Source organism: Anopheles merus, unplaced genomic scaffold (genome assembly GCF_017562075.2).
Source record: "Anopheles merus strain MAF unplaced genomic scaffold, AmerM5.1 LNR4000561, whole genome shotgun sequence".
Classification (NCBI taxonomy): Eukaryota; Metazoa; Arthropoda; class Insecta; order Diptera; family Culicidae; genus Anopheles; species Anopheles merus.
The window spans coordinates 5,112-28,504 of NW_024428141.1; the positions used below are offsets into that span (position 1 = coordinate 5,112).

At 40.8% G+C, this 23,393-nt stretch overlaps 3 protein-coding genes across 5 annotated transcripts; all 3 read left to right on the forward strand.

Moving 5' to 3' along the window:
* The first annotated feature begins 952 nt into the window (after positions 1 to 952).
* LOC121602663 (uncharacterized protein K02A2.6-like) lies at positions 953 to 7,478 on the forward strand. 3 transcript variants are annotated; one of them, XM_041931430.1, is made up of 3 exons: positions 953 to 1,606; positions 3,043 to 3,927; positions 4,002 to 7,478. In XM_041931430.1, exons 2-3 carry the CDS (start codon positions 3,547 to 3,549, stop codon positions 7,038 to 7,040), a joined length of 3,420 nt encoding a protein of 1,139 aa, XP_041787364.1. In that variant the 5' UTR covers positions 953 to 1,606; positions 3,043 to 3,546; the 3' UTR covers positions 7,041 to 7,478. The 3 variants fall into 3 exon arrangements, with proteins under 3 accessions (XP_041787364.1, XP_041787363.1, XP_041787365.1); XM_041931429.1 differs by having other exon boundaries at positions 953 to 1,482; XM_041931431.1 differs by lacking the exon at positions 953 to 1,606 and adding an exon at positions 1,642 to 2,191.
* A 3,651-nt stretch (positions 7,479 to 11,129) lies between these two features.
* LOC121602662 lies at positions 11,130 to 14,696 on the forward strand. The gene is made up of 3 exons (XM_041931428.1): positions 11,130 to 11,451; positions 12,715 to 14,181; positions 14,641 to 14,696. The coding sequence occupies exons 1-3, from the start codon at positions 11,130 to 11,132 to the stop codon at positions 14,694 to 14,696; spliced, it is 1,845 nt and encodes a 614-aa protein (XP_041787362.1).
* Positions 14,697 to 20,690: 5,994 nt separating this feature from the next.
* LOC121602664 lies at positions 20,691 to 22,762 on the forward strand. Its single transcript, XM_041931433.1, has 2 exons — positions 20,691 to 20,743; positions 20,974 to 22,762. Exons 1-2 carry the CDS (start codon positions 20,691 to 20,693, stop codon positions 22,760 to 22,762), a joined length of 1,842 nt encoding a protein of 613 aa, XP_041787367.1.
* The last annotated feature ends 631 nt before the right edge of the window (positions 22,763 to 23,393 follow it).

Consider the following 23,393-nt stretch of genomic DNA (forward strand, 5'->3'; position numbering starts at 1 on the left):
GTGCGGCAGGGCCGCAACACCATGTAATATTACATGATAGGCCATAGTTTGGATTGTGTGTGATTTTTTCAATGGCGGATTAAGACGAGTGGAGGCTCTAAGCGGTCACACGAAAGTAGAGGCTTGATTGAAGCGTCTAGCAGGGGATTGTATCAAATGTCATAGTCAGAGAAGGATTGAGTAGCAATTTTACTTGTGAGCGGGGCGTAGGTGCCATTTTTGGGGCCCCTGGCCGACACAGATATTCACAGATATATTAAACAGCTGAATACGATGGTACACATTAAAACTGAGGGAAATACACATCTAATCAATCACTTAAAAAAAGTGTAATTGTATGGATTTGTGATGTATTTTGTATTTTTGACCTGCATGCACAATTATAAAACATTCCTATGGATCACAGAAAGGCTTAAAGCCTAAAGGCCTGCCTAATAAGCTTGAAAATAACACTCGGCAAAGATCCCTATAAAAGCTGAATAAAAACACGTGCTTTAAATGGCTTGTAGTGTAAATTGAGTGGCAGAGCCGGCTGGCTACATGTACGTAACATGTGCTGTTTTGCAGTGTTCTTAAATCCTCCGTTATTTTCAAATTCATCCATGCTTAGAGAGTGTACACTCCTTTTCCATTGCTAGTCACATTAAAATTGCTCCAGCCATTATTTGCACTTGAAGGATTTATACATTCTGTTTTGCACAAATTTTCTCCAAATCTTTTTTCTTTGTCTAGCCTGGATCCTAAATCAGCAGCTACCATTAAAAAAGAATCAAATTTAGTTTCCACAATTCACGAAAACAAAATTCATTACTTGCAATATCCATCGTTTGCTCTTCATCATCCATTGATGTTTCTCAAACTCCATGCAATCATCCAAGGTAACACGATATCATCGTAAATAATTTCACTTGTGCGTTGATCTATTTCTGCTTCCAGGTTCGATGCGTCTACTAGTGCCTTTTTAACGACCTAAATTTCGAAGCCTTCAATGGTTTACATGTTTAATATGGCTGTTCTGACTTGATGTACTGCGGATCAAATCCAACCATGGCAGTACAACAAGTCAACAGATAAACTGAATAGAAAGGAAGAGTCAGAGTGTACGACGATGATTGCACTGATTTTCCCCTTCTTTTTTTCTCACAGCACGCTGCTCATAGTGAGATCGCTTTCGTCTGAAAAGCCCCAAATGACAATCCAGCCTGCTCTCACTATGGCGAGCTCAATGATGTAGAGTTGCGTACAAGTTCAGCAAAAGAGAGAGGATCGCATGAGTGGATGAGCGCTGAGCGCACTGGCTCAAAGAGAGAATTGTGAGGGAGAGGAATTGATGAGAGCGTATATAAGCAAGTGCTCAAAGCAAAGAAGGGGGCTTTTTGGAATAAACAGTTGGACAGAGAACTATTAACAGCACCGAACTAACGGGCAGGATTCTACAATTGGCGCAGCCGGTAGTGAAAATTTTGTTAAAATAAAGGAAAGGTATATACAATGGAAGATCGGATTTATCCGAAGTACTGTGAAGTTTTCAAAAGCGTAATAGTTGGTTAAAAGTGAGCTTCAATTAACATAGTGTAATACCATAATAGCGATACACGAAGTGAAAGTGAGTTATGAGACCGGCAAAAGCCGCAGCACGCAAAAAAAAAAAGAAGTTGGAAATCCGTAGCATAAATTGAGACCGGAAAGTCAATACGGTGTTAAATTGAGTCCGTTAAAACGTAATAGTGAGAGAGATTGGATCATGAGACCGGCAAAGCCGCAGCATGTACAAAAAGTTGAAAATCCGTAGCACAAATTGAGACCGGAAAACTAGTACTATAATGGGTTGAGTCCGTTAAACGTAGCGCCCAAATGAATCCAGAAATAATTTCTGTAGCAAAATATGGGACCGGTTGAATCCGTAGCATAAAACGAGTCCGGGAAAACCGTAGCTAAATTGAAGTTAAGGCCGGTGAAATACCGAAGTAACTAAAAGAGTCCGGGGTTTCCGTAGCAAAATTCGTGAGGCCGGTCTTATCCGCAGCACCAGAAAAAAGGGAGGGAAAAGGGCCGTGAAGTTATGTTAGAAAGTGATGAATCGAATGAAAATTAGTATTGCGTTCTAATGAGACGACAAAAAGGTGGAATTAACCGTGATTGAAATAATATGAAAAACAAATAAGTTGGAATTGGTGGCAATCGTGCGTGTGTAAGTGAGTTGAAAAAGAGTTAAAAATAATATATATATATATATATATATTCACGTATGCATCCACATTATACCAGTGGAATAACCTACAATACAAAAGAGGAGAATACATTTCAACGGAAACAAAGAAGTGGTAGAACTGAGTTGAAATTCGAAGAAAGATAAGACAATGGGTCAAAACCAGCTGCTGCTGCCGAGTCGTGTGTGGTCGAATATGGTGGTAAAGAAGACAAAGAATAAAAAAAAGAGGAGGAGAAGCCGGTGACAAAATAACTAGTGCAAAACAAACTGCGGTAAACACCTTGGTGCCAAAATCTGGATGACAGGGAATAGGAAGAAAAGAAGAAAAGCGGCACGTGCGGTACAAAGGAACTGTGAAGTGTGTTGGATAAGAACGTTGGAGACAGATAACAAAAGAACATTAATAATGTATCAATTTTGGACACAGTCTTTTGTACTGGCTTGTCATTTGGGAATAATCAGATAAATCTGGGAACAGTTTTACGATGTGTGTTCTTGGACACATTATGTGTGTTTTGAGGATATGTGTGTATGCGTGTGCATGTGCGGATGTGTGAGTGTATGGATTTCGTGAATAATTTATTTTATCTTGTGTGTGTGTGTGTGTGTGTGTGTGTTTTTTTTTCTGCTCCCCATGCTTATAGCGGTTAAAAAAAAATTATAATAATAATATTTTTTTTTTTTCATGGGATTAGTTATTGTGGCATAAAGACAGTAAAAATGGATTTTCCTTTTATTTATTTATTTTTTTCTTTCTTTTGGTTTTTGTTAAAGTTATTTTTATTTAAGGTATCCTTTTATTTTTTATTTTTTTTCTCGTTGCATTGTAGATGGAAGAAAATTGGCCATTGCAACCGTTCAATGAGTCGGTGGATGCTTCGGATTTACGCCGTGAGTGGGAGGAGTGGCACCGAGCATTTGAGCTAATAATAATGCTTAAAAAGATCAATACGCAAGATGAGAAGTTGGCGTACATGCTGGCACGTGGAGGTCGAGGATTGCAGAGAATTTACTTCAATTTGGCTCCGGTATCAGGAGAAGAACAGCCAAGTCCAGCAGTAATACCCTTTCAGCAACCACAAGTTCCGGAGTACGACAATGCTATTAAACGTTTAAATCATTTCTTTTTGGGAAAGAGAAACGAACGCATCGAGTTGGAGCTTTTTCGTTCTCTAAAACAAGAAAATGAAGAATCGTTCAACCAGTTTGTGTTGCGACTAAGGACACAAGCTGCACGATGCGATTTCCACGAACGAATAGTAAAAGAAATAGCACACCAAATAACTGTATGAGCAAAGGATGAGCGAGTAAGAGATAAAGGGTTAGAAAATACGATGGAATTGGATGAACTCATTAATTACGCAATCAATAGAGAAATTCTGATAGGCCAAAAGATGAAGATCAAGGATAAGGAACAGGAATCATCAATAGCGTATGTAAAATCAATGCCAGTAACAGAAAAAAGGAAATGGCGTGAGTCTAGCTGCTATCGATGCGGTTCGTGGCGACACAGTGGGGATTCAAGTGAGTGTTATGCGCGTAAAGCACGATGTAACTCTTGCGGACGAGTAGGTCATTTTGGTAGAGTTTGTAAGAAAGACGGACGGAACTCGGTCAAAAACAATTATCAATGGAAGAGAGCAAAGAATGAACCAACGGATCGACGAGAACAAAATCAACGAAATGAAGCGAATGAAAAGGACAGCCTTAATGAGGTATTATATCACAATTGAGAGGGCTAGTAGAATCCTGTATGGGTGTTTGTAATGATATCTTATTTTCTTATTAGATTTTTACCACGACGCGACTATTGGACAACGGTATGGTTAAATGCATGTTAGATACGGTTCATGTAGTTTTCCTAATAGATTCCGGTGCATCAGTAAACACAGTGACAGAACAAGTATGGTTAGAATTACAAAAATCAAAGGCAAACATTCAAGATATATCTTACAATTGCGATAAGCAAATCACAACGTACGCTAGTAATCAGCCTCTGAAATTAATTTTAAAGTTTAAAGCAGTAATATCAATTAATCAGAGTAAACCTACAACTTTCGCTGAATTCATTGTAGTGCAAGGCAGTAATAAGTCGTTGTTAGGTAAAGTGACGGCTGAGGAATTAAAAGTTTTGAAAGTAGGCTTGGAAGTACAAAATATTGAGGAAAGATGTCAACCATTTCCGAAATTCCCCGGTATTCAGATTCGATTATCTATTAACAAAGAAGTTCCGCCGAAGAAAATATCCTATGTTCGCATTCCCATTGCACTGGAGAAAAAGGTAGAAAGTAAAATTCAACAGATGTTAGAAACTGATATAATAGAACCAGTTGATGGTCCCCCCGAATGGATATCACCAATGGTGGTGGTACCAAAGGGCAAAGACGATATTAGAATTTGCATAAATATGAAGTATCCAAATCAAGCCATACAACGAGAGCATTTTCCACTTCCAGTTATCGAAACTTTATTGAACAAATTACAAGGATGTAAGATTTTCTCAAAACTTGATATAACTTCGGCTTATCACCACGTAGAACTCCATCCAGACTCGAGAGGAATCACCACTTTTATGACAAACAAAGGATTAATGCGTTTTAAACGATTGATGTTTGGAATAAATTGTGTGCCAGAGATCTTTCAGCGGATTATGACGCAAATGCTTCTAGGAATAGCTGGTGTAGTAATCTACATAGACGATATAGTCATTGCAGGAAAAGATAAAGTGGAACATGATAGTCGATTAAAGCAGGTGTTAGAAATACTAGGAAAGAATAATGCTACATTGAATAAGGATAAATGTTCTATAGAAGTAAAAGAATTGGAAATCCTCGGCTACAATATAAGTGCGTCAGGTATTGGTCCCACAGAAGCTAAAATAGAGGCTATAAAAAACTTTAGGAAACCAATAACAAAAGAAGTGACTAGAAGCTTCTTAGGTTTAGTTAATTTTGTTGGGCAGTTTATTCATCACCTTTCAAGTAGATCAGAACCATTACGAAAATTCATCAGAGGAGAAATAGAAGTATTTGGAAAAGAGCAAGAAGCAGCGTTTGATGATTTAAGACTGGAATTGTCGAATAATGTACGTAAACTGGGTTTTTTCAAACCGGAAGAGGACACGGAACTGTATGTTGATGCTTCTCCAACAGGATTAGGTGCCGTGTTGAACCAGAGGAATAAGAAAGGCATGTCTAGGATTATAAGCTTTGCATCAAAAGGCTTGACGAAACCTGAAAAGGTCTATCCACAAACGCAAAGAGAAGCGTTAGCAGTAGTATGGGCTGTTGAAAAATTTTATCCATACTTGTTTGGTACTACATTTACCATCTTTACAGACCATAAAACATTAGAGTATATATTTGAAGGAAAGCATCAAAGCGGCAAACGAGCTTGTTCTAGAGCGGAAGGCTGGGCTTTAAGACTACAGCCATATAATTTTGTAGTAAAATACATTCCAGGCTCATCTAATATTTCAGATAGTTTATCAAGATTATGCCCTAATTCAGATAAAGATAAATCGTTTGATGAAGCTTCTGAACATTATGTATATACCATTGAGAGCGAGTCTGAAGCAATTACGTTAAACGAAATTAAAGCGGAAACAGATAAAGATGAAACAATGAGAGAGGTCATTAAAGCAATTGAAAATCAATCTTGGAAACCAAAACTAGCACACTATCAGGCATTTAGTAAAGAACTAGGAATAGTGCAGGGTATTGTAGTTAGGGACGATAGATTAGTTCTACCTGAAAAATTGCGTCAAAAGGCCCTAAAGATAGCTCACATAGGTCACCCTGGCGAAGAAACTATGAAAAGAAAACTTAGGGAAAGAATGTGGTGGCCATATATGGACCGAGAAATCACATGTTTTGTAAAAGCTTGTGCTGGTTGTGCAGCAGTGAGACCTTTGGGTCACGCAGAACCAATGATTAGAAAAGAAATGCCAGATCGTCCTTGGCAGGATATTGCAATAGATTTTTTTTCGGTTAAGGAATATGGAACGTTTCTGGTAGTTGTCGATTACTACAGCAGATTCATAAAAATCATTGAGATGAAAATTACATCAGCAAGTAAGACTATCGAGGCTTTAGAGACAATATGCAAGGATCAATCATATCCAGAATCAATTAGATGTGACAATGGGCCACCTTTTAGTAGTGAAGAATTTAAAAACTATTTTAAACGTAAAGATATAAAAATAATTCACACAATACCGTATTGGCCACAGATGAATGGACTTGTGGAAAGGAATAATAGAGGTATACTTCGTGCTTTGCGAATTGCGAAAGCAGAAAAAACAGATTGGCGCGAAGCAATTATAAAATATGAAAATATGTACAACACCACTCCACACTCCATAACGGGAAAAGCTCCGCTTGAACTACTCACTGGAAGACCAATCAAAGGCCTATTGCCATCGTTAAGAACTACAGAGGTTTGGAATCGTGATAGTGAAGTTAAGGAAAGAGATGCTATAAAGAAAATGAAAGGAAAACTTTACGCAGATAGATCAAGGAAATCCAAACAGTCTGGAATTAAAGTAGGAGATAGAGTGCGGGTATGGCATTACCAGCAAGGAAAATCGGAGCCAAATTATGGAATTGAGATATTTAAGGTGTTAAGAAAAGTAGGAAATGATACGGTAGTTGTAAGTAGTGCAGGTGTAAAATATCGCCGGCCCGTGGCTCATTTAAGTAAGGTTTGTGACGAAGAAACGCAACAAAACAATACAATAAGTACACAACATAAACAGCAACAAAAGGATAAGAAGGAATTTAAACGTCCCACGCGCATTCGAAAAATCCCAAATAGGTATAATGATTAGTTTTTTTTCTTTTCTTGCTTTAAGTAATAATAATTAAAATATATTTGTAATGTACATATTTCACTTCCGAGTAGAAAAGGGATGTAGAGTTGCGTACAAGTTCAGCAAAAGAGAGAGGATCGCATGAGTGGATGAGCGCTGAGCGCACTGGCTCAAAGAGAGAATTGTGAGGGAGAGGAATTGATGAGAGCTATATAAGCAAGTGCTCAAAGCAAAGAAGGGGGCTTTTTGGAATAAACAGTTGGACAGAGAACTATTAACAGCACCGAACTAACGGGCAGGATTCTACAAATGACAGCTGATTCAACCCATGCTGAGAGGCTATCATCGTTTCCTCCTGCGTACTGAGCAAGCTTGTTTTTCCCCTCGCTGAGGCGAGCTGATTCCCGTCCGGCAAAATTAGTGTATTTTTTGAGTGATTTGAGTACCGTCCCCCGTTAGCAGTTACTCTTGGAGGAATGAGTTACACTCTCGCACGAGCCCCCCCTCCCCACCCGTAACGCACGGTGCGCTCTGCAGTTCTCAATGTGTTCGTGTTTTTTTCCAGTCATGCTACCAACACATCCAAAGATATTTGTTTCTTTCGTTTCTCGTTTTCTTTCGTGCATAGACACGATCGCAAATGCGCACTTATTCTAACAACAAATACAAACACGGTCATTTTTTATTTCATTAAACACTTTATTCCAACATAAAGTACACTTTCACAACACATTTAGAATCCTTCATACTTACGAATGGCGTCGTACTGTAAAGTACCGGGTCGAGCCAGGCTGCGGGAAACTTGTCGACAATATGTGTTGCCTCTGTTCAGCAAATTCTTACCTGTCGATCCACGCACTGCATGTGCGTCTGTGCTCATTGTTTGTTCACTTCACACTTCACCATAACACACCGGCGCACGAGACTTTGAACGAAATGCGCACCAATGCACAAACACTGTGCGCGGGACTTAGAACAAAACGCGCACAACCATCTCCGACAAAGCGTCGCGCTGTACTGGTGGTTTTGTACGCGTAGGAGGGGGGACATACGGAGCGATGGTTCGATGCTGTAGTGTAAGCGAGACAACACGATGTGACGAGCAGCTCCAAGTTGTTGAGCTCGCTGAAAGACACATACACATTCACAGACGGCTCGTCAAAGCACGGTATTTGTATAGGTGTTAGTGAAGCGTGCGTGTAAAACAGAATGCGAACTCTCATCGCAGCGCGTTTCTCCTTGCTTCCTCAAGCTTCCTCATACCCCTCGGCCTGAATCACTCAAAATTTGGGGTCTCATTGTTTGCGTGGTGAGATCGCTGAAAGAAGACACACACATTCACAGACGGCTCGTCAAAGCACGGTATTTGTATTGGTGTTAGTGAAGCGCGCGTGTAAAACAGAATGCGAACTCTCATGGCAGCGCGTTTCTCCTTGCTTTCTCAAGCTTCCTCATACCCCTCGGCATGAATCACTCAAAATTTGGGGTCACATTGTTTGCGTGGTTTTGTTTGTATGGTGAGCAAATCTATCGCCGATGATTGCTCTAATGAGATGATCAAGCAACAGCCGCTCACATGATGAAATCATGATGAGGTCGGATTTTGGAGTGAGTAAAAATATCTTCCCCACATCGAGCCGCCATTGTGTTGTAATTTTAGAAGAACATTGGATCATCTACGAATTATTTACATTTGTAAAACGTGCAATAGTTGACCGCGGTCTACATTTCTCGATTCTTTTGTTGAAAGAGCATATCAAATATCCCAAATCAGTTAAAATATAGTGACATGTTGTATCAGACACACGATGCTTTGAAGAAAACGTGAGGGCAAACATGGGAAGATGATGAACATCTTCCCGTACCAATAATTGATTCGCAGCCTATAGATAAGTGTAAAATACCCAACAGAGTGCTATTGTGAATGTAAAAAAAGTTTTAAAATTGCAGAGGGTGATTCTTTCTGCATGACAGACATCAACAAAAAATTAAGCAGCGTTTGACGATGAAGAAGATACCCAATTGTGCGATGACCATTAACCGTTAACGTTGAAAATCAAGAGGAATATTACATGTATTGAAAATATCTAGAGAGAATACGCATCGAGTCGAATTTAAAACGGAAAATATTGGTGCACAAAAGACGAAAATAATGGCGAATGAAACGAGTGCGGCAGGGCCGCAACACCATCTAATATTACATGATAGGCCATAGTTTGGATTGTGTGTGATTTTTATCAATGGCGGATTAAGACGAGTGGAGGCTCTAAGCGGTCACACGAAAGTAGAGGCTTGATTGAAGCGTCTAGCAGGGGATTGTATCAAATGTCATAGTCAGAGAAGGATTGAGTAGCAATTTTACTTATGAGCGGGGCGTAGGTGCCATTTTTGGGGCCCCTGGCCGACACAGATATTCACAGATATATTAAACAGCTGAATACGATGGTACACATTAAAACTGAGGGAAATACACATCTAATCAATCACTTAAAAAAAGTATAATTGTATGGATTTGTGATGTATTTTGTATTTTTGACCTGCATGCACAATTATAAAACATTCCTATGGATCACAGAAAGGCTTAAAGCCTAAAGGCCTGCCTAATAAGCTTGAAAATAACACTCGGCAAAGATCCCTATAAAAGCTGAATAAAAACACGTGCTTTAAATGGCTTGTAGTGTAAATTGAGTGGCAGAGCCGGCTGGCTACATGTACGTAACATGCGCTGTTTTGCAGTGTTCTTAAATCCTCCGTTATTTTCAAATTCATCCATGCTTAGAGAGTGTACACTCCTTTTCCATTGCTAGTCACATTAAAATTGCTCCAGCCATTATTTGCACTTGAAGGATTTATACATTCTGTTTTGCACAAATTTTCTCCAAATCTTTTTTCTTTGTCTAGCCTGGATCCTAAATCAGCAGCTACCATTAAAAAAGAATCAAATTTAGTTTCCACAATTCACGAAAACAAAATTCATTACTTGCAATATCCATCGTTTGCTCTTCATCATCCATTGATGTTTCTCAAACTCCATGCAATCATCCAAGGTAACACGATATCATCGTAAATAATTTCACTTGTGCGTTGATCTATTTCTGCTTCCAGGTTCGATGCGTCTACTAGTGCCTTTTTAACGACCTAAATTTCGAAGCCTTCAATGGTTTACATGTTTAATATGGCTGTTCTGACTTGATGTACTGCGGATCAAATCCAACCATGGCAGTACAACAAGTCAACAGATAAACTGAATAGAAAGGAAGAGTCAGAGTGTACGACGATGATTGCACTGATTTTCCCCTTCTTTTTTTCTCACAGCACGCTGCTCATAGTGAGATCGCTTTCGTCTGAAAAGCCCCAAATAACAATCCAGCCTGCTCTCACTATGGCGAGCTCAATGACAGCTGATTCAACCCATACTGAGAGGCTATCATCGTTTCCTCCTGCGTACTGAGCAAGCTTGTTTTTCCCCTCGCTGAGGCGAGCTGATTCCCGTCCGGCAAAATTAGTGTATTTTTTGAGTGATTTGAGTACCGTCCCCCGTTAGCAGTTACTCTTGGAGGAATGAGTTACACCCTCGCACGAGCCCCCCCTCCCCACCCGTAACGCACGGTGCGCTCTGCAGTTCTCAATGTGTTCGTGTTTTTTTCCAGTCATGCTACCAACACATCCAAAGATATTTGTTTCTTTCGTTTCTCGTTTTCTTTCGTGCATAGACACGATCGCAAATGCGCACTGTTCGAGCAGCTACGCGAATCGTGCAGATTTGAACTGCGGATCGGACCACATCCGCGCCCGTTCATGTACACATCTCTATCGATGTTAAATTAATAAATAGAGGGCGAAAAGGCTTTTTCTCTCTCTTCATCACCAGCAATTTCTTACAACGGCTTCGGTAATTATAAGCAGCAAAAACCAAAGAAAAAAAAGGAAACTTTATCCGAAAACTATTCGCGACGAAACATTGGTGCCGTGACCAGGATTGTGCCGATATCCTGAATATTCGCAATTTTTTCGATAAAGTGCTAAACGCCCTTGCCTTTCACTGCCCGACCGTTACACTGCACTTTACACTACACTCACGTACACGATAATCGCAGTTTTAGTAAGATGCCAGCTCAACCGCTTATTTTGTCGTCGAGACGAACGATTTTGATTGCCATTTTGGCCCGTTACGAAGAGTTTCTTCAAAACTACCAGCCCGATAGGGATTCTATCGAGGTGGAAACTCGTATGGCCAAATTTGACCAAATATGCAAGGATTTGGAGAGCCTTCAACAGCAGCTGGAGGACAGTGCAACCACTGCTGAAGAGATGACACACAATGCCGCCCTTAGGGAGGATTTTGAACGGCGCTTGATTCGCGTTCAATTGGCATTGAAAGCGAAATATAGAGAAATTCCGCGCAGCGAAGTGTCGCAGCAAGGAGCTGGTAGGAACCCGCTACAAGGCATAAAACTGCCTACCATCGCTCTGCCGGAGTTTGACGGCGATTATATGCAATGGCTGACCTTTAGGGATACCTTTGAGTGTTTGATTCACGATAATGTTGATTTGCCGCCAATTCAAAAATTCCATTATCTACGCGCAGCCCTAAAAGGTGAAGCAGCGCAAGTGATCGAGGCGATTACAATAAGCGCCTCCAGCTATGAATTAGCTTGGAAAACACTCGCTGAGCAATATTCGAACGAATATCTGCTGAAAAAGCGCCACTTGCAAGCGATGTTCGGCATCACACCAGCGAAGAGGGAAAGTGCGACAACCCTGCACCAGTTAGTGGACGAGTTCGAGCGTCACAAAAAAACCCTAAATCACTTGGGAAAGAAAACTGACGGCTGGAGCAGCATATTAGAGCATTTACTTTGCACAAAATTGCCCTCTAACACATTGCGCGATTGGGAAGAATTTGCTTCGACCAATGACAATCCGAGCTACGATTCGTTGATTGCCTTTTTGCACCGCCGTATGCGCGTACTCGAGACGCTATTGGTAAACAAACCCGAACCATCACCTATAGAAGCACCGATACCACCAAGACGCACTAATTTTCCGCGCACTGCTAGTTTTGCTACCACTGACCGCGATGTTAATAAATGCCCGTTGTGCAATATGCCGCACACCATAACAAAATGCCAGCGATTTAATGCCATGAATCCTGCCCAGCGGTACCGTAAGGTACTTGATGCCCGCTTGTGTTTGAATTGTCTGCGAGACAATCACCGTGCTCGCGATTGCTCCTCACAGTACAAGTGTCGTCATTGCAACTTGGCGCATCACACAATGATTCACACTGAAAGCACTCCAGGCACATCTTCCACTACATTTCCAATGCTAGCTGCGCAAGATGAACCTTCACACACACCACACGCCACTGATGATCACACGGCTAACATACAACGCAGCTACGCAGCTGCAATAAAACAAGCACCTTCACAAATATTACTACAAACTGCACTTCTAAATGTAACCGATGCACACGGCATCCTGCATCCTGTGCGTGCACTCTTAGACAGCGCATCACAGCCCAATTTGATGAGCAATCGCCTTGCTCAGAGGTTGGCTTTGAAAGGTAGCTCGGTTAACATAACCCTCAAAGGAGCAGGACTATCCACCAGAACGGTGAGGAGGTCTGTTCGAGCTCAAATTGCTTCACGTGTTGAACATTTTGACTTGGATGTCGATTTTCTGATAGTAGACAAGGTGATCGCTGATCTGCCGGCGCATGATATTTCCACTCGTGGCTGGAACATTCCTTCGGAATTCGTTTTGGCTGACCCGCAGTTCGATAAATCAGCCCCGATTGATATCATCCTTGGTGCTCGTCATTACGCTTCCTTCTTTACGAACGTAAAATCGCATGAGCTTGCTCCGAACCTTCCAACTATGCTGAACAGCGTGTTTGGGTGGGTCATTGGTCCCACCTCTCCTCAGAATCCTGCATCTACGACCGATTGCACCGCCGCGTCCACAATCGTCTGCATGGCATCCCTGGAGGAGTCTCTCGAACGCTTTTGGAAGCTGGAAGAGTTAAGCGTCAATGATTCGTACTCACCTGATGAGCGGCGATGCGAAACATTGTATAAAGAAACCACTCAGCGCGACGAATCGGGTCACTATATTGTACGATTGCCCAAACAGACCGACTTCACGGAAAAGCTTGGCCTGTCTAAAACTACTGCTTTGAGACGCTTCGAGCTGCTGGAGAGGAGGCTAGAACGCAACCCACAGCTCAAGGAAGACTATCATGCCTTCATGAAGGAGTATTTGGAGCTGGGGCACATGTCGCTCATGAACAAAGATAGTGGGGATGAACAGGCGTACTACCTACCGCACCATCCCGTATTTAAAGCCTCCAGTACCACCACGAAAGTAAGGGTCGTGTTCGACGGATCTGCAAAAACAAGCACCGGTTATTCCTTGAATGACATTCTATGTGTTGGTCCAATCGTGCAGGACGAGCTGCTTGATATTGTGTTGCGATTCCGCACCTACCAAATAGCACTTGTGGGAGATATAGCTAAAATGTACCGACAAATATTGCTGCATTCTGATGATCGTCGATTGGTGCGCATATTCTTTCGATTTTCGCCGCAAGCTCCGATCCAAGTATATGAGCTCAACACCGTTACATACGGACTAGCACCTTCCTCGTTTCTGGCTACACGCACACTTATCCAACTAGCAGATGATGAAGGGACTGAGTATGCGCTTGCACCTGCGGCCCTGAAACGAAACTTTTACGTGGACGACTTCATTGGTGGTGCCAATAACGTTCGCGAAGCTGTTCAGCTGCGTAAGGAGTTATCAGCGCTACTTGCCAAAGGTGGGTTTGAGTTGCGCAAGTGGACATCAAGCAATCTGAGCGTGCTCTCCGGCTTAAGCACCGAGTATATCGGCACACACTCATCGCTGCATTTTATACCCAACGAGACGGTCAAAGCACTCGGCATCTCGTGGAAGCCGGAATCGGATGAGCTGTGTTTTGAATCCAACACTGAGGCTGATGAAGCCACGTCGACCAAGCGATCTATTTTGTCGAGCATTGCCAAAATGTACGATCCGCTCGGATTGATAGCACCGGTGATCGTGCGTGCTAAGATGCTGATGCAGGAGCTATGGCTACTCAAATCCGGCTGGGATGAACCTGTTCCTAATCACATCTGTAAAAAATGGAAGGCGATTCAGAGCGACTGGAAAACGTTATCCGAGTACAGGACTAACCGTTACGCTCTGTTACCAGATGCAACAGTAGAATTTCACACATTTACCGATGCTTCTGAGGCCGCCTACGGAGCATGTGTCTACGCTCGTTGTGAAAACGCGGCGGGAGAAGTCCGCATCAGCATATTAGCTTCGAAGTCTCGAGTGGCACCACTGAAGCGCGTGAAACGGTTAGAACTATTTGTTATAAATAAAATTCTAAATTTTATGCTCCCCAACACCAGAACTTTTATTTCAATTAACTACACTTCCGATCTAGCCAAGCACCGACACCAGAATCTCCTTCATCTTTTACCGCCATCGCCCGTTTGCTCCTTCGATCGTCAACCTTGTCCTCTCTCCATTCTCACGATGATCTTTCTCTCACATCCTCTCCTATTTCACGGTTCGTGTTCATTAGCCGTCTGTATGGATACGGCCGCCGTTATCAGCTGTCATCGACGGTCTATATCGTAGCGGCCAAGGTCGCTACATGTCATTACACTTTTTTTTTTTAACGAAGCTTTAGCAAGAAAATTCCGACGTGGATTGTTTTTTTCATGCATATCGATATTGTTATCGCCGAACTTTGCCCTTTTTTATCGCATCCGGCAAACCTTCCTCGTGCTTTCAATAGACGTGTGATGGTGCTGGTGTACCTCGCTAAATAAGTATATCTATTTAATTTGATAATGCTTCGGTTTCGTGTAATTGCTTTCTCTCTTATTTGATAGGGTGTATTGTTCTGACCGCTCGTTATAAATTCAATGCTGCTAACCGTGAGTCGAACACTTGCTGGGGGAACTATTTGCATATTAGTTTGATGCCTCATCATTCAATTGCGCCGCTCAATCTACAGCTCAACCTCACCAGCTCAACCTCTATCATAAAATTCATCTTCATCGGTGCCGTCATGTGTGAAGACGAAAAGCAACTCGTAACATTGTTGGTGTTACATTTGGCGTTGTGCCGACCTCCCTGAACCCGTGTTTCTATTGTTCCACTCGCTGCTGTTCCATGTGTGTATAGTGTAACGTATACAATTTTGCTGATGTGTGCGTGTGTGTAGGCTAAAAGTGTCGCGTAAAAGTTATGAGGTGCTAGTTCTTCAATTTTTTTTTTTTTTTTTTTTTTTTTTTTTTTTTTTTTTTTTTAGTAATCCTTATTCCTAATTTACAACTTTTTCCATAGATTTATATAAAAACCGTATAATTGCCAAAGTTCTGCGCGATTTCATAATTCGATTCTTCTTTTAATGCGTTATTATACTTGTGTTTATATATATCTATTCACAATTAAATCTTTCATATCCTATTTACCTTTCCTAATCCTAATCCTACTACTAATCCTATTTACCTAACTATCTATATCCTTTATATGATAACTCCTATCTATCTGGCTATCTATATCCCATACTTCCGTTATTCCCTATCTCTAAATCTATGCCTAATCTATTGACGTATTGGTATCAACCTTATTATTATTTTTTTTGTTTAATCGTAAAACTTTTTTAGCCTATTGTTGTGAATTTTTTCCAACTTTTTTCCATTTCTTACCACGCAAGTTTGATTGCTGGGTATCTCCACTACCTCATATGGCCCTCTCCAAATGCCTTGTAGTTTTTGCCCTACACCTGTTTGGTTATTCCTCACCAAAACCATTTCTCCCCACATGGGCTGCCATTCATTTGCACTTTGGTCATACTTTGCTTTTCTCTTTGTTTTTGAATTAATTAAATTTTCTCTAGCAATAGCGTGTATTTCCCTTAGTTTTGTTCTTAATTCCTCACAAAAATCCGTATATAACTTTTTACGATCTGTTTTATGGAATATTGATGTTGGCAATCTAGCTTTCTTACCGAATACCAATTCGTAAGGCGTAAACCCAGTAGAGGAGTTTACACTAGTATTGTACTCCATCGCAAAATATGGCAATACTCTGTCCCACGTCTGATAATTTTTTCCCACAAATTGTCTCAGATAAATTTTTAGCTCTCTGTTTGCTCTCTCTACTACGTTCGCTTGTGGATGGTATGCCGAAGTATTAATTTTTTTAATTTTCAATAACCTACAAGTGTCTTTCATGACTTGGCTCATGAAGTTTGTGCCCTGATCTGTTACTAGTTCGGATGGGGTACCTACAAGACAGATTACCCCTTCAACAAACGCTTTTGCAACCGTTGTTGCCTCTTGGTTTTCCAAGGGAATAACTATAAGATATCTTGTAAGATCATCTTGAATGACAAGCCCATACTTGTTACCCCCCTCTGATTCTGGTAGGACAACGATATCCATATATAGTTTTTCAAATGCGTATTTCGAGGTAGTGGTAATTTGCATAGGGATTTTGTTAAATTTTCCAATCTTATTGAGTTGACATGACTTGCAACATCTGACATAACCTTCAATGTCACTATCCATTCCTCTCCAAAAGAACAACTCCTTGATCCTTTTCTTCATTCTTCTTACCCCTACATGTCCTCCTAAAGGGGCATCATGAAATTCTTGAAGCACGGTATTGACTTCGCTTCTTTCGATTTCAATCCTGTTCAGATCTGAGCTGTAATTTTTAAATTTGGTTTTAATTGTTTGTTTAATCTTATCTAGCTGTTCTTTTCTCTGCATTTCCTTGTCATTTAGATCCCCATCCCAATGCATTTTTAACAAATTTCCCCAGTGATCTTCTTGTTCGTCTTTCACAACATCTTCTTGTACATTATTCTCTTTTTTGTTATTTTGTGACTCTAATATGTGTTTACTTTGTTGGCGTGTAACTACGGCTACTGTCTTGTTTGCTTGTTTTTCTTGTATTTCGTTCCGATTAAGTTCTGGTAGCCTTGATAAAAAATCAGCGACTACATTTTCCTTTCCCTTTTGTAGCGAATTTCGCATTCCACCCCTTGGAGTCGTAATCTTAACCTTGATAGTATCGGAGAGTTTTCTTTGAGCCTCCAAATCGATACTAACGGTCGATGATCAGAATAAATTAGGAATTTTTGCCCATAAATGTAATGTTTAAAATATTCAACGGCCCATACAATAGCCAAAAGTTCCTTTTCAATAGGATGGTACCGTTTTTCCGCACCTACAAGGGATTTACTAGCGTATGCAATTGGTCTGTCTACCGTTGTTTCATTGGATAATACTGCCCCAAGAGCATAATCACTAGCATCGGTTGTAATGACAAAGGTATCTTTATAATTTGGTCGTACCAGCAAAGGCTCTGAAACTAGAAATTGTTTTAATTTTTTAAATGCCTTTTCACAGTGCTCATCCCAAACGAAATTTTTATTTTTCTTCAGTAGCTCGTGTAATGGTTTCCTGATTTCAGAGACGTTAGGGATAAATTTACCATAAAAGTTAATTGTCCCCAAAAACGATCGTAATTCTTTTATACTTTTTGGTGTTGGCATATCTAATATAACTTTCACATTTCCTTGTGTTGGCTTAATTCCTTGTTCATTTATAGTATGGCCCAAATAATTAATTTCTGTATGAAGGAGTTTGCATTTTAATGGTTCAATTTTAAGATTGTATTGCATTAGTGCTTTAAGAACTTTAATTAAATTGAAATTATGCTCCTCTACCGTTTCGCCAAACACCACAATATCATCTAGATAGACAAACGCTTTGACAGGCTGAATTGAGTATAGGACTGTGTTCATTAGCTTTTGGAATGTTGATGGGCTATTTTTGAGACCCATTGGCATTCGTAAAAATTCATAGTGTCCCTTAGACGTTGAAAATGCAGTCTTTGCAGCGTCTTTGCATGCTATGGGAATTTGAAAAAAAACCCGATTTCAAATCAATTGTTGAAAACAATTTACTGTTTCCAATATTGTCCATAATATCATCTATCCTCGGAATAGGGTATATAAATGGTTTGGTTATTAAATTTAACGCACGAAAGTCAACAACAATACGATATTTTCGTGCCCCTTCACTATCAGATTTCTTTGGTATGCACATCACGGGTGCATTCCATGGGCTTTTGCTTGGGGTTATAATTTTTTGTTTCAGCATTTCCTCTACATGCTCTTCCATGATATTATTTAATAATGCAGGGAATCTGTACTGCCTTTTATAAATGGGGATGTTAGAGCTTGTTTCAATTTCATGCGTTGCCGCTTGGGTATATGTAAGTTTATCTCCCGGCAAGTAAAATATATCCTTATACTCAATGAGAATTTTTTCATATCCGTTGCTATTGAACTATCCAAATGATCGATATTGATTTGTTTTATTAATTCCCCAAATCGTTCTAGGCCCACCAATGGAGTGCTTTTGCTTGTTTCTATTAAATCACAATCTGTAAGTTGCTTCTCAATATTTGGGAGAAGTTCAAAATTATCTTGTGGTATAGTATTATTATCTTCGATAACAGTATTTGTATTGTGTTCCCATTTTTTTCTGTTTCCTCTGTATTTTCACCTGATGGTTTCTTTAAATTTATTGTTCGAAAGTTTTCCCCAACATTAACAGTATATTTTATTAAAAATTCTGCCCCAAGTATTCCAGGAACACCAAGTGTTCTTATAACATAAAATTTTGTTCGATACAACGATTTTCCAACGTATAAATTTATAAAAATTGAACCCACAGTGTCGGATAATGTTCCGTTAAAACTTGAAAACGTTACTTTATCCTGATAATCTATTGTAGAACACCCAAGCTATTTTGCTAATTCCCAACTCAATGCATTCGAACATGCTCCCGAATCAATTAGATAATTAATCTTTTTTTTCTTTTCACTCTCTGATAAAATTTGAACCATCAGTTTACCTTCCGTAGTGAATGCTATATCTAGTGATTCATAGTTGTGTATGTATTCACTATTTGTTATCGGATCCCTTTCGATTGTTTGTGCTTCTTCTGCCCTAAGGCAGAACAAATCAGTTTTAACGATGGGAACACTAGAATTTTTATTTAGACCGACTAGTGTTCCGTGTTGTAGTTTTTTTGATTTGTACTGTTATGTGATTGGGGTTGATTATATGTATTTCTAAAATGGTTGTATTGAGAAGGCCCTTGTGGATGATTGTTTTGTGTTGGAGTATATTGTGAATAATTGTTTTGTGTTGGAATATGTTGTGCACCATAGCTTCTATACGGTGTTGGAAATCTTTTTGGCCGTGAAAAATTGTTGGTGTTGTTAGTAATGTTAGGATTGTATGTAGTGCTGTTATGTTGTGGTAGCCCAAAATGATTCGGGTCTGACAATTGAGTGCTGTTAATATAATTATCGCAGCGTGTTCTACTATCATTCCGAAAATCTACATACTGCTGGTTTCTAGTAATACCGCGATTTTGGACATGTGGGCTGGATGAGCTTCCGTTATCAACACTATTGTGGATTGAATTGGTGAAAAGAGCATTGTTTATGGTGTCGTTTGTTTCGGAAATCATTGTACGATTTAATCGTTCTTCTATTTTTCGGATGTGTTCTATTTGAACTACCTCTTCCTGGAGATATTCTAACAGTTCATTAAAATGTAAATGTTTGTTTGTTCTCGCGAGTGTTTGCAATTCTGGCTTCCTTAAACCGGCCAAAAAGTGAATTTTTAAATTTTTCATCGCGTATGAATCTTCCGTGTTATTTATGTCATTGTTGATGATTTGCTCTTTTAGTGTTAACACCCTTTCTTTGTATTCGGAGAAAGGTTCATTGACCCCTTGATGAAGCGTCTCAACTTGTTGAAAAATGGCTTCGATGTCAAATTTTTCTCCAAATTGTCTAATCAATTTCATCTTCACCTTTTCCCACGTATCGTCCAAAATACGATTAAAAAAACCAGCTGCTTTTCCTTTTAACTTAAACATAACTGTACGAATCAAATCCTCTTCAGCCTCTCCCTCCGGAATCTGATTTGCAAAATATTCGATCTGATACAAAAAACCATCCAGATCTCTTGCATCTCCGTAAAATTCAGGAATGCAAAGCATTGCCTGTTTAATGGGAAACTCGTAAGCCATGCTATTATGCGATCCGTTTATTGCTCTATCAAGTTCCGCGCTTTGATTAAGAAGCTCTGCTTTAAGTATTTGAAGGCGTTCTTTGAAGCTATAATTTTTAGTTAAACACGCTTCACTAATTGTTGTTGAATTTAAATGATTTGCAGTCTGGGTGATACGAATATTTGTTATATTTTCGGTGTTAATTTGAACAGTTCTGTTCCTAAGAGCCAGAACTTTGTTGTTCATTACCTTATATGTTATATGTACGAAAAAATATGTGACTATGATTAATAAAAAAATCACTAAATAAAGGTTTTTTTGTTTTTTTTTTGTACACTATAACTTATTCAAAATATTTTAATAACTATGCACTTTACTATTAGGCCACTAACTATATGTATATTAAAATTAATTCACTAGCTATAATTACCACTATGACGCTGCGTTTTCCCTGCACCACTTATCACTAAAATATTTACCGTTACCAAATTACCCGGGTTAAGAACACCAGCCAGAAATGACTTTATATGCGCTAAATTTTGCGCTTTACCGCTGTCACCAGATGAAACGGTTAGAACTATTTGTTATAAATAAAATTCTAAATTTTATGCTCCCCAACACCAGAACTTTTATTTCAATTAACTACACTTCCGATCTAGCCAAGCACCGACACCAGAATCTCCTTCATCTTTTACCGCCATCGCCCGTTTGCTCCTTCGATCGTCAACCTTGTCCTCTCTCCATTCTCACGATGATCTTTCTCTCACATCCTCTCCTATTTCACGGTTCGTGTTCATTAGCCGTCTGTATGGATACGGCCGCCGTTATCAGCTGTCATCGACGGTCTATATCGTAGCGGCCAAGGTCGCTACACGCGTCACGTTGCCGAGGCTTGAACTAAGCGCAGCTGTCCTGGGCGCCCATCTGCATCATCGCGTCAAGGAGGCAATGCAGATCGTGTGCGCCGAATCGTTTTTCTGGTCCGACTCAACAGTTAAGCTAAAATGGATTGCGTCACCTCCCAACTCCTGGAAGACGTTCGTGGCAAATCGCGTAGCTGAGGTGCAACACTACTCTCATCCAAGGCAATGGAGGCACGTTCCTGGCACATCCAATCCTGCTGACTTGGTTTCCCGAGGCATGTCGGCAGCACACTTCACGCAGAATCAGCTTTGGAATAACGGTCCAGATTGGCTTGTGCAACCTTCGTCCCATTGGCCCAGCTCAGATCCAGAACCAAGCGATGAGGCGGACCTAGAAACACGCCAGGTGAGTGCCGCTTTAGTTTGTACACAAACTCATCCATGGTTTGGCATTTCTTCATCCTTCACTAGAATGGTACGCATCATTGCATACTGCATACGGTTTGTGCGCAACACCAAGCAGAAGGCGCGATCACAGCGACCGATACCGCACACCAATGCATCCAAAACGATCACGCCCAAGTACGTGGATGCTGCAAAAACTGTGCTTTGCAGACTAGCCCAGCAAGATGCATTTTCCGCGGAAATCAAGCAGCTAAAAAAGGGAGAAGCATTGATGAAACAATCACCTTTACGAAAACTTACCTCATTCCTGGATACAGAAGAGGTAATACGGGTGGGAGGACGATTGAACTTGTCGCAACTACCGTATCAGTCCAAGCATCCAGCTGTTCTACCGAAGAACCACAAATTCACTCGTCTACTTGCGGAAGATTATCATGAAGAGATGAAACATGCTAGTGGAAGGCTATTGCTATCCCGCATTAGAGAGCTGTATTGGCCACTGGACGGACGTCGCTTGGTAAAAAGCATCGCAAGGAACTGCTTCCGCTGTATTCGGCAAGATCCCATACTCGCCCGGCAGCCGGTTGGCCAGCTTCCACCATCCCGCATCACACCGAGCCGACCTTTTTCTGTAACCGGAGTGGACTACGCCGGTCCATTCTACTTGAAGCCAGCGCACCGGAAGGCAGCAGCTACTAAGAGCTATCTGTGCGTTTTCGTGTGTTTCGCTACGAAAGCTGTGCACTTGGAACTCGTAGGAGACCTCACAACGGCGGGATTCTTAGCAGCGCTACGCCGATTCACATCACGACGCGGATTGCCAGCCCACATCCATTCTGATAATGGGAAAAACTTCGAAGGCGCAGAACGTGAACTGAAGGAGCTTTTTGAGCTGTTCAACGACGAACAACACCGCAACACCGTGGCTACCAGATGCGCTGACCGGGGAATCACTTGGCATTTCAACCCACCAAAGGCTCCACACTTCGGCGGATTATGGGAAGCAGCAGTAAAAACGGCGAAGCGACACCTCTATCGTCACCTGGGCAATACGCGGCTGTCGTACGAAGGCTACTGCACTGTGCTCCACCAAATCGAAGCAGCGATGAATTCCCGTCCGCTGTTGCCTTTGTCCGACGATCCCAACGAGCTAGCTGCACTCACACCGGCACACTTCCTTATTGGCACATCGATGTTCACCGTGCCTGAACCGGACTACACCCAGCTGAAATCCTGCACGCTGGATGATCTTCAGAAGTGGCAGCTTTTGGTTCAGCGTTTTTGGAAACATTGGGCCACTGAGTATCTACAAGAAATGTAGAAAAGTTATGCAAGTGGTGGCAGCAACAACAGCAACATACTTCCCGGCAGGTTAGTGATCCTCATGGATGAATCGTTACCCACCACTCGTTGGCCTCTCGCGCGTATCGTTGAAATCCATCCCGGTGAAGACAAGATAGTACGCGTCGTTACGCTTAAGACAGTTAAGGGAATAATTACGCGACCGATCACGAAAATATGCGTTTTACCGCTCAGAACTGATAGCGAAAACCACGTGTAGTCTAGAAAGCAACTTTTTGTTGACATTCGTCAAGGTGGGGAGGATGTTCGAGCAGCTACGCGAATCGTGCAGATTTGAACTGCGGATCGGATCACATCCGCGCCCGTTGATGTACACATCTCTATCGATGTTAAATTAATAAATAGAGGGCGAAAAGGCTTTTTCTCTCTCTTCATCACCAGCAATTTCTTACAACGGCTTCGGTAATTATAAGCGGCAAAAACCAAAGAAAAAAAAGGAAACTTTATCCGAAAACTATTCGCGACGAAACACGCACTTATTCTAACAACAAATACAAACACGGTCATTTTTTATTTCATTAAACACTTTATTCCAACATAAAGTACACTTTCACAACACATTTAGAATCCTTCATACTTACGAATGGCGT